At 41.4% G+C, this 13,849-nt stretch overlaps 1 protein-coding gene and 1 long non-coding RNA gene across 6 annotated transcripts in view; one reads left to right on the top strand and one right to left on the bottom strand.

Moving 5' to 3' along the window:
• The window catches only part of LOC102298331 (VPS10 domain-containing receptor SorCS2), a gene marked incomplete at its 5' end in the record, with an annotated part of 69,131 nt that overhangs the window by 12,269 nt on the left and 43,013 nt on the right, over window positions 1-13,849 (top strand). For all 5 annotated transcript variants that reach the window (XM_042216621.1, XM_042216622.1, XM_042216623.1 and 2 more), the window contains 1 exon segment: window positions 13,655-13,834. In XM_042216621.1, coding sequence (XP_042072555.1) covers window positions 13,655-13,834 — 180 coding nt within the window.
• LOC102298119 lies at window positions 9,705-12,206 on the bottom strand. The gene is made up of 2 exons (XR_006053519.1): window positions 11,975-12,206; window positions 9,705-10,291 (listed from the first exon to the last, which is right to left on the bottom strand). It is a non-coding gene; the product is annotated as an uncharacterized LOC102298119 (long non-coding RNA).

A 13,849-nucleotide genomic window follows, 5' to 3' on the forward strand; every position in this document is an offset into this window, starting at 1 on the left:
CTCAGGGGTACCTCAGGGTAGCCGTTCAGTGGAGTCGAACCCCCGACCTTCCGATCATGGGGCCACCACTCTACCTACTGAGCTATCCCTGCCCTGGTGGAAGTACTCTTGAAGTACCCTTTCACATTACACATACGTTACTATGTTTTATCCTATAACTGAGGATTTGAAAACAGCCATGTGACTAACTAGGTCAGTCTCATTGACCTCATCTACTGCTTGATAATCCTTTCACTATCAAAACACTATATGTGTGTATTTTTATTTTTTTTATATCTTAATGTATAATTTATGTTCAAGTCTGTATCATGCTGCGCTGCACTAAATTTCTAAGCTAATAATATTCTCACTGATGCCAGGAGTAGACAAGCAATGCATTTGAACCATCACATTCTTTGGATTTTTTGCTGAAATCCATTGTGTATCCTTGAAATAGAAAGTCCACAGTCCACAGACTGTTGCAGGTAACTGAGAATCATGGAAGGTCCATTATTTCAAAGTTCTGTTATTATCTGTTCAGACACAGGAAGGCATGCTAGAATGATATACTGTAAATGTGTCCCATTCCCCATACAAAGGGTTTAGTGTGAAATTTCATGTTCCTATCTCTATGGATTCAAAACTTTTAAAATCAAACCCCTTGTTCCAATATGTTCCACTTCTTTGTTGGTCTCAAGTGTTAGTACACTACCTGCACTCAAATTAATCCTGGAACTGCCCTGATACATGATAACCTCCATAAAATATTCACACCTCAGCATTGATCCAGCAGCATCTTATGTCACTCACATAGCCAGAGAGGATAAATGAGCTCCACTTCAATACAGGCCAGTATTGGAACCATTGCTGTCAACATCAGCTGCACAGGGGACCATTTTAGTGTGACACTTGCCAGAGTGCTATTGAACTCATCTGATTGCATGGTAAGCCTGAGGAAATCTTTCAAGATTTTTGTTTTTATTTATTTATTTTTCTTGGCTTTAAACTAAGCCCTTTTAGCCAGACACTGCGATTGTTAGTCTGTCACTGATAATCTTATGCAAGGTGTTTAGCAACACAAATACGTAAAATACTAACCCCACCACTTACAGAAATCTTATAACCTGAATTGTCTGGCTACTTCAGCACCAAGAGCTCCACAATTTCCGTGATCCTTAAGGTGAAAGGAATTGAATTACACAGACAAACACACATCTGGGGATCTGCTGTAATGGGAAGCCAGTGGATAAATTAGTTTGTGTGTAAGTATGTGTGTGTGTGTGTAAGTATCTGTTTAGATAAAATATGCCCTAGTTACTCTCATGCTCATCGCTCCCTCTGTCTCTCTACATGTGTCCTCTTACTTGGGTGAGCAGATAGGTCACGCTTTGCGAAGCTTTTAGGTCGAGCGACATGGGGTGGGGTGTCAGGGCAAAGAAACAGAGACAGGCGAGAGGGATGGTGAGAGAGAGACTGAAGGGGGAAGATGAGGAGAAAGTGTGTGTGTGAGTAAGGGGTTCCATGTTTTTCCACTGTTAATAATTGAAAGGTTGGCAGATAAAAAATGCAGAGGCCATCAGAGAAAGCAGTTTTACTGTGTCCTGTGAGACCTGACCCAAGTGATGGATTAACCACACACCCACCCACACACACCCACACAGGTGTGAAATCACAAGTAATAATTGTTCCTTTTTGCTCTGCTTCCATCTCCTCTGGCCACTCGGAATGTGATCATGTTTCTGGGGTTTTTAACACTTTGTTTAACTATCAGTGTATCATTGACCAGACAGTGTCTTGTTGGTGCCTAGTAGGTCCTACGGAAGCAGTCTGCTGACTTGGGTGTGCATGGCTGCCAGTGGCACTGGGACACTAGTGTTTATTGATGATGTAACACAGGACAGAAGGAGCTGAGTGGATTCTGAAGTGTTCAGAGACAAACTGTCTGCTCAAATCCAGCTAAGTGCAGTCAAATTGATTGGGCAGTGTTTTATAATACAGATGGACAATGACCTAAAATATACGGCCGAAGCATCCCAGGAGTTTATTAAAGCAAAGAAGTGGAAATGTCTTGATTGGCTAGGTCAGTCACCCCATCTCAACCCAACTATGTATTTCACTTGTTGAAGACTAAACTTCTGACAGAAAGCAAAGAAAAGCGTCTGGACTTCTTTAAGTTACTTGAAGACGTTTCACCTCTCATCCGAGAAGCTTCTTCAGTTCTAAGGTCAAATGGTGGAGAGTCCCAGATTAAACCTAGTGGGAGTTACCCCCCACAGAGGGACAAAAGGACCCCCTGATGATCCTCTAATCGCCTGAGCCAAGGTGTGAAACTGGGTGTGGGTCCCAATCAGCCAGAGTTTCGGGTGAGTTCATTGTGAAACCTGGCCCCACCTTATCATGAATTCCTGAGGTCAGATGGCCCAGGATGTGAGTGGGCGTTAAGGCGTCTGGGAAGGGATCTCAAAACTGGATTATAGATGGCAGACGAGTTGGTGTCGTAAACCACCGCCTCTGTTCAAAGATGGTCGCTCACAGTGGACATAGATGGCTTCTTTCACTCCTCTTTCAAACCATCTGTCCTCTCTGTCCAAAATGTGAACATTGGCATCCTCGAAAGAGTGTCCTTTATCCTTAAGATGCAGATGGACTGCTGAGTCTTGTCCTGTGGAGGTGGCTCTTCTGTGTTGTGCCATGCGCTTGTGAAGTGGCTGTTTGGTCTCTCCAATGTAGAGGTCTGGGCATTCCTCGCTGCACTGTACAGCATACACCACATTGTTAAGTTTGTGTTTGGCGTTTTGTCTTTCGGGTGAACCAGTTTTTGTCTGAGCGTGTTGCTGGGTCTGAAATGCACCGGGATGTCATGCTTGGAGAAAACTCTCCTGAGTTTTTCTGATACACCGGCTACATAGGGGATGACAATGTTGTTGCGTCTGTCCTTCTTATCCTCCCTCGCTGGTGTCTGATCTTCTTTTCTGTGCCTCTTTGCTGACCTCACCACTACATATTTCAAATACAACGAAGGCTTTTACAGACAAAAACATGGCTGTGCCATGGGCTCCCCCGTGTCACCTATTGTAGCCAACCTTTACATGGAGGAAGTGGAAAGGAAGGCTCTTGGCTCTTTCAAAGGAAGAGTACCCAGCCACTGGTACAGATATGTAGACGACACCTGGGTCAAAATCAAGACACAAGAAGTGGAATCCTTCACTGCGCACATTAACGCTGTGGATAAAAACATCAAGTTCACCAGGGAAGACACAAAGGACAACTGTTTGCCTTTCCTGGACTGCGCTGTGCACATTGAAGAGAACGGCAACCTCAACATCGAAGTTTACCGGAAGCCCACACACACGGACCAGTACCTCCTCTTTGACTCCCATCACCCTCTGGAACACAAACTTGGAGTAATTAGGACCCTACACCACCGGGCAGAACATGTTCCCTCTAAGCCTGAAGGAAAAAAGAAGGAACACACACATGTAAAGGAAGCACTCAAAACGTGCAGCTATCCTAAATGGGCGTTCTTAAAGTCAGCAAAGAGGCACAGAAAAGAAGATCAGACACCAGCGAGGGAGGATAAGAAAGACTTCCTTTCCACTTCCTCCATGTAAAGGTTGGCTACAATAGGTGACACGGGGGAGCCCATGGCACAGCCATGTTTTTGTCTGTAAAAGCCTTCGTTGTATTTGAAATATGTAGTGGTGAGTCAGCAAAGAGGCACTGAAAAGAAGATCAGACACCAGCGAGGGAGGATAAGAAAGACAGGCGCAACAACATTGTCATCCCCTATGTAGCCGGTGTATCAGAAAAACTCAGGAGAGTTTTCTCCAAGCATGACATCCCAGTGCATTTCAGACCCAGCAACACGCTCAGACAAAACTGGTTCACCCGAAAGACAAAACGCCAAAACACAAACTTAACAATGTGGTGTATGCTGTACAGTGCAGCGAGGAATGCTCAGACCTCTACATTGGAGAGACCAAACAGCCACTTCACAAGCGCATGGCACAACACAGAAGAGCCACCTCCACAGGACAAGACTCAGCAGTCCATCTGCATCTTAAGGATAAAGGACACTCTTTCGAGGATGCCAATGTTCACATTTTGGACAGAGAGGACAGATGGTTTGAAAGAGGAGTGAAAGAAGCCATCTATGTCCACTGTGAGCGACCATCTTTGAACAGAGGCGGGGGTTTACGACACCAACTCTCTGCCATCTATAATCCAGTTTTGAGATCCCTTCCCAGACGCCTTAACGCCCACTCACATCCTGGGCCATCTGACCTCAGGAATTCGCATGATAAGGTGGGGCCAGGTTTCACAATGAACTCACCCGAAACTCTGGCTGATTGGGACCCACACCCAGTTTCACACCTTGGCTCAGGCGATTAGAGGATCATCAGGGGGTCCTTTTGTCCCTCTGTGGGGGGATACTCCCACTAGGTTTATATCTGGGACTCTCCACCATTTGACCTTAGAACTGAAGAAGCTTCTCGGATGAGAGGTGAAACGTCTTCAAGTAACTTAAAGAAGTCCAGACGCTTTTCTTTGCAAGCTCCTTTGACTACGATGACCTGGATGACTGAGAACCTTCACAGACATTCTGACAGAAAGGCCAACAAACAAAGAGCAACTGAAACTAGCTGCAGTAAAGGCCTGGTAGAACATAAAAAAGGAGGAAACCCAGCATCTGGTGATGTCCATGAGTTTAAGAGTTCACGCTGTTGTTGCCAGCATAGGGTTTTCTAGACAAATAAATAACTGTTAATAAAATGTTCATTTATAACATTTTATTATCAATCATTTATTTGTCCAGTTACTTTTGAGCCCCTGAAATGAAGGGATATTGTTAAAAATGCTTTAGTTCATCACATTTTTAATATTTTTGTTCAGCTGCATTTGAGTTGTTTGGTTAAAATTCATTGTGCTAATATACAGAACCAAAATTAGAAAAATGTTGGCTCTGTCCAAATATTTATGGGCCTAACTGTATGTATATACACATTAGTTGCAATGACACACTTTCTATTTTTTTAAAAAACAAAACAAAACCAAAAACACAAAAAAACCCTGTGTTATTTGAATCCACAAGCCAGTAAAGACTTACGAGACAACAGATACCCATCTGAATGAATAGAGGCATGCAGCTACAGCACAATAAGTTTTTCTAAAGCAGAATTTCTGAAGAGTGATAAAGCTGTAAAATGAGGCTTTATTTTTATGTGCAGCCAATTTCATAGGAGAAAGACAGGCTGTAGGGTGTAAGTAAGTGGCAAAATCAAAGATATTTTTTTACTTTAATCTCAAAATAAAAATAAAAACTAAATGAGGTAATAGCTGTAGGGCATACTGTAGATGACGGAACTGAATATTTGGTTTTATTAAATGCCTCATTTTACCAGAAAACAGATGTTTTCTGTTGAACATGTCAGGCTTTTGATATAAGTAGATGTATTAAGGTTACTTAAAATGACTGAATGTCTGTCTCTCTGTGTTAGCCCTGCGACAGATTGGCGACCTGTCCAGGGTGTACTCTGCCTCTTGCCCTATGATAGTTGGGAAAGTCTGCAGCCCTCATGACCCTGAACTGGATAGGTGGAAGGGAATGGATGCATAAATGTTAAAAAAAAAACACAAAAAAACCCCCACAAAAAAAACCAACAACTTTATTTAAACTTTCTGGACTTGCATGTGTAATAGTTATACATATGCAAGAGAATTCTCTCCCCCAACTGGTCACAGCAGATGGCCGCCCCTCCCTGAGCCTGGTTCTGCTGGAGATTTATTCCTTTAAAAAGGGAGTTTTTCTTTCCCACTGTCGCCAAAGTGCTTGCTCATAGGGGGTCATGTGATTGCTGGGTTTTTCTCTGTATGTATTTTTGTAGGGTCTACCTTACAACATAAAGCGCCTTGAGACAACTGTTGTTGTGATTTGGTGCTGTAGAAATAAAATTGAAATTGAAGAATTTGTCAACAAACAATACTCTCCATTTGCCTTAATTGGTGACATGTTGAGTCAGAGATTATTTGTGTGCAAGGAGTGTTTTTCCAGAACCACCCATTCCAAACACAAGGTCAGCTGTGGGCTAAACGTCCTCGTGCTGCTGCTCCATTATTCCAGTTTTTCTTCTTGTAAATTTCTAACAACACGACTGGAAAGTAATCCTAAAAGGAATCTCATTATAAGATACATGAATAGTTTATTATGACTCTAATGTCTTTAGATATGAGAGACTTAAAGTCTGTTAAATGGGATGTATAATGTTATGTGCACATTAAGCATTTTAGCATCTCCTAGTGGTTAGCTTGGAGACTACGGTCAAGTGAATTTTTCTGTGGCTTGGCTTGTGCATAATTCTTTATTTTCATTGAGCATATTTCTGTTTTGTATTTTTGTAGTTTCACAAGCTCTGGGAAAGCACTGTAAGATGTACATTGGTGAAAACAAACAAGTAAACAGCCCTCAACTTTACTTCCACATCTGACTCATCATTTAACGCTTTCAGTGCCTGCTGCATATGTTTAGCTATCTGTCACTTCGTGCAACAGAACCACGCACGCAGGGGACAGAATAGAATGTATAAGAATCCTATGTGCATCTGTATTACCAGGTACAAGCTGAGTTGAATAAAATGAAAATCAAACAATCTCAGGAGCTGTCAATGGCATTGTGAAGCCAGAAGTCCAAAGAAACACTTGTGGCTGTCAATACCACATTTCAGGATTGCAAGGGTGTGTTCTGCTGCGGAGGCAGAATGCTGCAGTGAAGAAGCAGTACATAATAAATGTGAAATAAAAATAATATCTTAAAAAAATAATTGACTTTTTCACATCAGGACAACAGTCAAAACTCTGTGACCCATGACAGCTAATTTTTCAGTATTTAGAAATAAAAGCTTGACCTGTAAGCATTTTGAGTGAGTGCTTATAATTACTAAGAGAATTGATTTTATCTTTAAGAGGTATGTGTAAGACAGCTGGATGAGATCTTAAAGCAGTTAAATCTTTTAGAAAGCTGAAATGTGTGGGCCGACTGTATCAAAGACCTCTTTACTGAATTCAGTAATGTCCACGGTGCATGATGGGGATTTTAATGTGATTAATGGGATCTGTTAGAGTGTGAAAGGAAATGAGCTCAAAGCTGCTGAGAGAGGGTGAGCCCACTGAAGAGGCTATTATGTCCCAGCTGACTGCCGGGGGAAATCTGGCATCAGATGTTGTCCTTTTTTTTTTTTTTTTCCCATTAATTAAATGAGCAAGACGTTCCTCGCACCATTCTGACCAAGGCTCAGTGATGTTACTGTAGGAAATGGGACAGTGATGGAGTATAATCTGTCAGAAAGATGTCTGAAATAATTGTACATGAGCCACCGGCAGGAGTATTGAAAACGGGCATAAGTAATAGAAGTTTATAAATCTCCTTCACATGTCAACCAAGCATTTGCTTTTAGCACATGGCCTGAAATTCAATTTAAGACACTCGTGTTTTCAATTCAGTTTCCACCCTGATGGCCAGCAGGGTGCCAGTGGAAACTGTGGTACTGTTGGTCAAAGAGAAAGGAACAAGCTGAGGTGTCAGATGAGGTGAGAGGAGGGATTGTGTCTCAGCATCCGCTGACCCCACTCTGTGATTGTATGTGACCACTACGCTTCTGAGCGTATGCCTAGCTGCAGGGTGGCTGTAGCTCAGGAAGTACAGCAGGCCATGCCAAGTATTCTTGTGCAAGATACTAACCCCAAGTTGCTCTCCGATCCATCCATTGGAGTATGAATGTTAGCTAGGAGGCACTAAAAGCTTAGAAGAAAGTGAATGTGGGACGTTGTATAGAGCGCTTTGATTACTCTGGGAGAATAGCAAAGCGCTATATAAGAATCAGTCCATAGCTGCTTGGTTTTATTCAACTGTGGCCATGGCAGTAATTGAAACACCTGAATTCAATTATTTGGATATTTGAGTGAATCCTTTAGTGTACTTCATCACAATGGTAACCATTTAGAGCTCCTGCTGTATGTTTCTGAATGGCTGCCTGAAAAGGTAAGACAGGGAAAAAAATAAATAAATCAAGGAATGAAGTATTTGGTAACATGACCAACATGGTTGTCCTGCCTTTGTAAGACTTCTCAGCTATTGTTCTCAGTGATCCATGTAGACACTGTGGTCACAGGCTTGTACACCAATCCTGGCTACATGATTATAAGTGATTACTGTTAAACCTTTTTCTCTTACTATACTTTTACTATAGACTGTAAACATCAACGTATGGAAACAAAACTTTTAGGAGGCACGGCTGAAGCAAGGCAGTCAGAGCACACAATGTATAAGTCACTGTGAAAATCCAAAACAAAGGATTGTTAGGATATGCAAGGGTGAGATCATTGATGGTCAGTCTTGTACGTATGCCTTTAATAGTGAATGTTGTCCGATAACATTATTAAAACCTGCTGTCTCTTTCACCTAAATGTAAAACAAGATGTACGAAAACATCTTTCACTTTCACAATTTCCTCATTTTATTTTATGCCTCCTTCTGCTAGTGTGTACAATTTAAAGTCAGGGGATCCTTATTTTCACTCATTCTTGTGGTTTGTTTTTGCTCCACACAGGGTTGGTAGATTTTTCAGGATGTGCACCCAGACAGTTTCCTTTCATGTGTAAATGTAAATTGAGCTTTACATTCTGCACCGTCTCATTATAGTGTTCTGCCTTTGCCTTTCTAGTGTTATTAGCACTGTGCTGAGTTTGGATCAAGTACACAGTGAAATACACCGCTGTGAAAGAATATTTTCCCTCTTCCTTCCTTTCATATTTATTACTCTAAAATGTTCAGATCATCAAATGAACTTAAATATTATAGCATATGGCAGATGTAATTTCATGAAAATCTTCAGGTATTTTACTAGCTTAGAGTAAAGAGGTTTTACTGTATATATTAAGCAAATGTTTTTTTTAATGGAGGGGCTGTTTTTTTTTTTTGTTTTTTTTTTTTACACATGGGAGTCTATGAGTACAAGCCTCAAGTGGGAACCTGAGAAACTATCAGTTCTGTAATTGCTTCATTTTTCAGCACTAGTAGTTGCCACTTCAAGAGTTTCACCCACCACAAGGGACCAGAATCTGCCAATTTCCAGAATTCTTGATTGTTGACTGGCAGATCAGCCTCACGCAATCAGGCAGGCAAATCAAGCATGTGAGTGTGGAAAGGACACTCACAGCCACATGGTAACCCACTAAGGCTACATCCACACTAGCCCAGATAGATTTGAAAACAGCGTTTTCGTCTGAAAACGCTACGCGTCCACACTAGTGTTTTCAATCATTTTCACAGAGTTGTGTGTCCACATTGAAACGACCAAAAACGCTTTTGGGCTTTTTTTTGTTCACCAATTCTGCTTTTTGTTTTTGTGTTAAAAATTAAAAGACAATTAAGATTGCATGTATCCTTGTTACAATAAGGATTTATTGATGAAAAAAAATGTGGGACATAGTATCTCAGGCCATTAAATATGCTCATGTGTTTCCCTTTTTAATAACCCTTACCTATATTGAGACAACAGTGCTTTTTTCCATCTTTATCACATCCGATTCCTGAGTTGAGTCACAGGATATTCTTTTCCTTCCTACTCTGTTTGGCCACTAAATTGAGGTCTTCCACCCAAGCATTTCCATGAATACTGTCTGCATATATTTACATTGTCACCCCAACAGTCCTTGGTGTTGGTGTATGATTGTTTTTTTTCTTCTTTTTGTGTTGTTTTTTTTAGTCCCTCTGGTAGGTGGAGGACTATCTCTGAATGTTAAAAAGGCATCTGAAGCTAAAGTTTAGACATTTTTTCAGTTCCAACTCCTCCCAAGCTCCATACTGCTGCCTCAGATGAACTGTCAGCCAAAAACAGGCTGCAGCGCAGGGCTTTAATGGAGGACTGGAATAAAGAAGAAAGAAAGAAAAGGTATATGGAGTTGAAGATGCAAGGAGAAGTAAATGAGGTGGAATATTTGTGTTTGAACTGAAACATGATGGAGTCATTATGAAGACTGCTCATTTATTTTTTCATTTAGAGGCAGTGTTGCATGGTAATGTGTTATACAGGAATGACAATATATCTGCCTGGAACGTGCAGCATAACAAACGATGTTCTACTTTCATCATATAATAGTTATATTCTTTGATGGTTTGTGGTTGAGTGTTGGCAACTTGATTTGCTGATTAGGCATTTTGACATTGTTTTATGGTTAAATGTTTAACTTACCACGATGCCATTGTCACAGTCTTGTGTAATTTGAGCAGCAGTCTTGCATGAGCAGTGCCAGAAGTCTGTAGATGTTAATAAAGACTAATTTGTTTTGAGTTAACAGACACTGGCAGGAATAAGAATGACCACAAAAACAAACTTAACTGAGCTGAAAAAGCATATAAGACAGTCCAGAAGAACTCAAAGTCCAATAGACAAATGAAACAGAAATCCAGACGAGGACTGTGAGGCAAAGCCAGGACTAAAAGGACACGGGGAAGTAACTGGGGACAGCACTATTTAGCTCAGAAAGAGACCTAAATCTTAATTTTAGAAAGCATAAATGTATTTATAACATTTTTAAAATCACATCTGAATTAATAGGTTTAAGCATTGTGTGACATTGATAAGTGTGAATATGGAATTATAAACAAATACAAGATGTTGTATTTGGAAACCACCTTATTTGTTTAAATTGACTGTTTTATAAAGAAGGATTTAGCAGGAGCTGATGCTTTCCCTGCACCATCAAGGCTTTTCTTGCTGATGTGCTTTTCACACTACTCCCAACTCATCTGCATCACACATGTTGACCAAGATGGTTAGTACAAAGAAAGCTGAGGTATCGTTGTGTGCTTGTTTAATTGCTAGTCCTAGTTCTGTTCTGGCAACTGATCTCAGAACAGTGAAAGCAGAGGCATCATCTCTGTTTCCCATTAGTTCCCCATCAAAGAGGGGAACTGATCAGAGATTTGTCCACCATGCACAAACAGCCACAAAACGCTGTTTGCATTTGAACTTGAAAAGTTAAAGCCATTCTTAACGGGATATGAACACGCACCTGAATCTGGCCAAAAGCAGAGTCGAGACTGCTTGCACTGTCAATAGTCAACTGCAGCCACAAGTCGGCGGATGATCTGATATCCTCGTGTTCGTGTTGTTCCCAGATCATCATGAAAATGTTGTTCCAGGTTCAACATTGCAAGTGACCAATCACATTGTTGTGACGTTATTCCTTTGCGCGCCAAGCCATTCGTGCATTTATGAAATTCCAATGTTGCAAGGAAAATATCAATTCTGCTTACTGTTTATTAAAGGGTTACAGTTAGGGTCAGGGTCTGTTGATCGCGGACAGAGGCAGTTTCACGCAGCTTAAGTACAGTTTTGTTTTACGCCGGTTTTTCCCGAAGTCGCAAGAGTATGACGTCACAACATTCTGATTGGTCACTTGCAATGTTGATCCTGGAACAACATTTAGTATGATGATCTGGGAACAACACCAACATGAGGATATCAGATCAACCCAAGTTGGCAGTGATTTGAAGGATAGATGCAAAAAGGTGAGGGGCTGTGGGACAGAATGCTGTTTGAGATGAAAGGAGAGAGACTGTGTTACTGTTACGCCCCGTCCCCTTTAGCCCGGGATAGCCACTGGCCAGAGGTGCAACCTTATCTCGGAATAGTGGAAGAACACGGGAAAAGAGTGTAACCGCGCATAAACCAGTCACTGGAAGGCTCACGGGGTTTATTTCACCAAGCCAAGCAAAATACTTGCAGCATACAGCTGAGCCGGGAAGCTAAAAGCTTCGGAGTCTCCGAGGCCAAAATAACAAACAAAAACCCTCCCCCATTCTAGTAACAAAACACCAGGGAGGTCAGGTGTCGTATTTTCTTTTTCTTGATCAGGGAAGTAATACCCCGACCTCCCTGGCTTTCCATGAAACGGGAGAAAACTGGTCAAACAAAAATGGCGGAGAACCCCCTACCTGCTTCCACGGCAGTCCCCCGCGATCTCAATATCCCAAACAGCAGAGGGGCACAGAAACACTATCACACACGCCGCTCAGAGCCTCCAGAAGTCCGCTCAACCTTTCCGAGCTGCCGTAGCGTGTCGCAGGGAAGGGGGGCTAGCGTGTGAGACACGGCCGTTTTGATCCCGTGGCTAACGAGCCGTAACGCTACTCAGCTGCGTCACCCAGAACCCGAAAGACGTGACAGGAAGGGGGAAAGGGAAACAACAGCATTCTCCCACAGGGAGCGTCTCCTAGCCATATCAACAACCGTAACAGCTGCATTTGAACTAATGTCAATTTTTAGATTTCACAAGACAAGCACTGCTTGCCTTGTTTGCCATTGTTCTGTCTACATTATTGTTTGAACTTACACACGGATTCAGTATGTTGCTCAAGGATACAAATGCAATACAATTACATTTTCCACACTTGGCCAGGCAGGCTTGGCTAACCTTTGTCCCTTAATAAATAAAAGAAGAAGAATTCTTTATATACAAACATTGTCTCTTCCCATTCCCAGAGTAACAAATACGGCTGTATTTAATAAGCTGCTTAACACTTTTTGCACCAATCTCACACTGTGGTACAATAGGTGTGCTGGCATTGCCATAAATAGCAAAAGACTCAAGAGTCTCTTATAAGACCATACCATGTGTCCTGTTTAAAAGCTTTGTGTTTACAAGTGTTTAAGTTGTTAAGTCTTTTATTGCTCACAGTTCTGTTGGATTCAAAAATCGAACTTTTTTTTACTTTCAGGGAAGCATTAGTGGTTTTCAGGTCACAATGTTAATTCTGCACAGTAAAAAAATTAAGCTAAAAGGTACCCAGTCCTTTCAAATGTGTCACCATGGGTCCTGAGACAGCATCCGTCCATAATCAGCACTGTGGCAATTTGCAGAAAGCTGCTGAGTGACTCAGAAAGAGTACCTTTATGAATATGAAGATCAGCATATGGCTTTCAATATTGCTATTACTTGGAACTACCACCATAAATCCAAGGGTAATTGAGCTTGAGTGTTTTTCATAAACAAGATGGAAGCGTGTCAGTGATTATAGACACACCTTCTTGGCTTTGTCTCCAAATGTTATGTTAATGTAATCACTAATAGAGAGAAAGTGCTGAATTGCTCTTTGATCCTTCATTACAGTCTTTCATGAGTGATGAAACCATTTTCATCAGAGTCTCAAGAGCTTTGTCAGATACACCTAACGGTATTCTACACTCCAGGAAACAGTGTTCAGTGGTAGAACCCTTATTCGTCATCTCCCCCGTTTTCTGTTGAGTTTTTTCCTCACTCTCTACATTTGTATTTATCCGATTATGTTCCCTGGCTTGCTGCAAATCACTGTCAAAGTTCTATGAATTACACTTGCTTCAGTTACTGATTTATCTATTCTCACTCTCCTTTCTTTTCTTTATTCAGTTTCTTTTTTCTGTCTTCTCTCCATCTGTCATTACTTGCTTTCATTTTCTTTGTCAGTCATTTCTCTTGTATTCATTATCTGTCATTATTACCTTATTTTCTCTTTTCTTTCTCTGAGGTTACTTTGTTATTCCATCACCTTTATTCTCTTTATTCAGTTTCCTTCTTTTACGCTTCTTTTCTCTTGTTTCACTCCCAAGAGCACTAATTTTTCTGTTCCATTCTCTAGGATGTTCAGATAGTGAGCACAGATGAGAACCAGGTCTTCCTCGCCCTCCAGGAGTGGTACCAGTCAGACACATACAACCTGTACCAGTCAGATCCCGAAGGCATCTACTACTCCATCGTCCTGGAAAATGTTCGCAGCACCAAGCAGCCAGAGGAGAATGTTCTCATTGACATTCTGGAGGTAAGATGGGGTTGT

The sequence above is a fragment of the Haplochromis burtoni genome, unplaced genomic scaffold, assembly GCF_018398535.1.
Source record: "Haplochromis burtoni strain Fernald_Lab_line unplaced genomic scaffold, NCSU_Asbu1 Contig_1140, whole genome shotgun sequence".
In the NCBI taxonomy this organism is placed as follows: Eukaryota; Metazoa; Chordata; class Actinopteri; order Cichliformes; family Cichlidae; genus Haplochromis; species Haplochromis burtoni.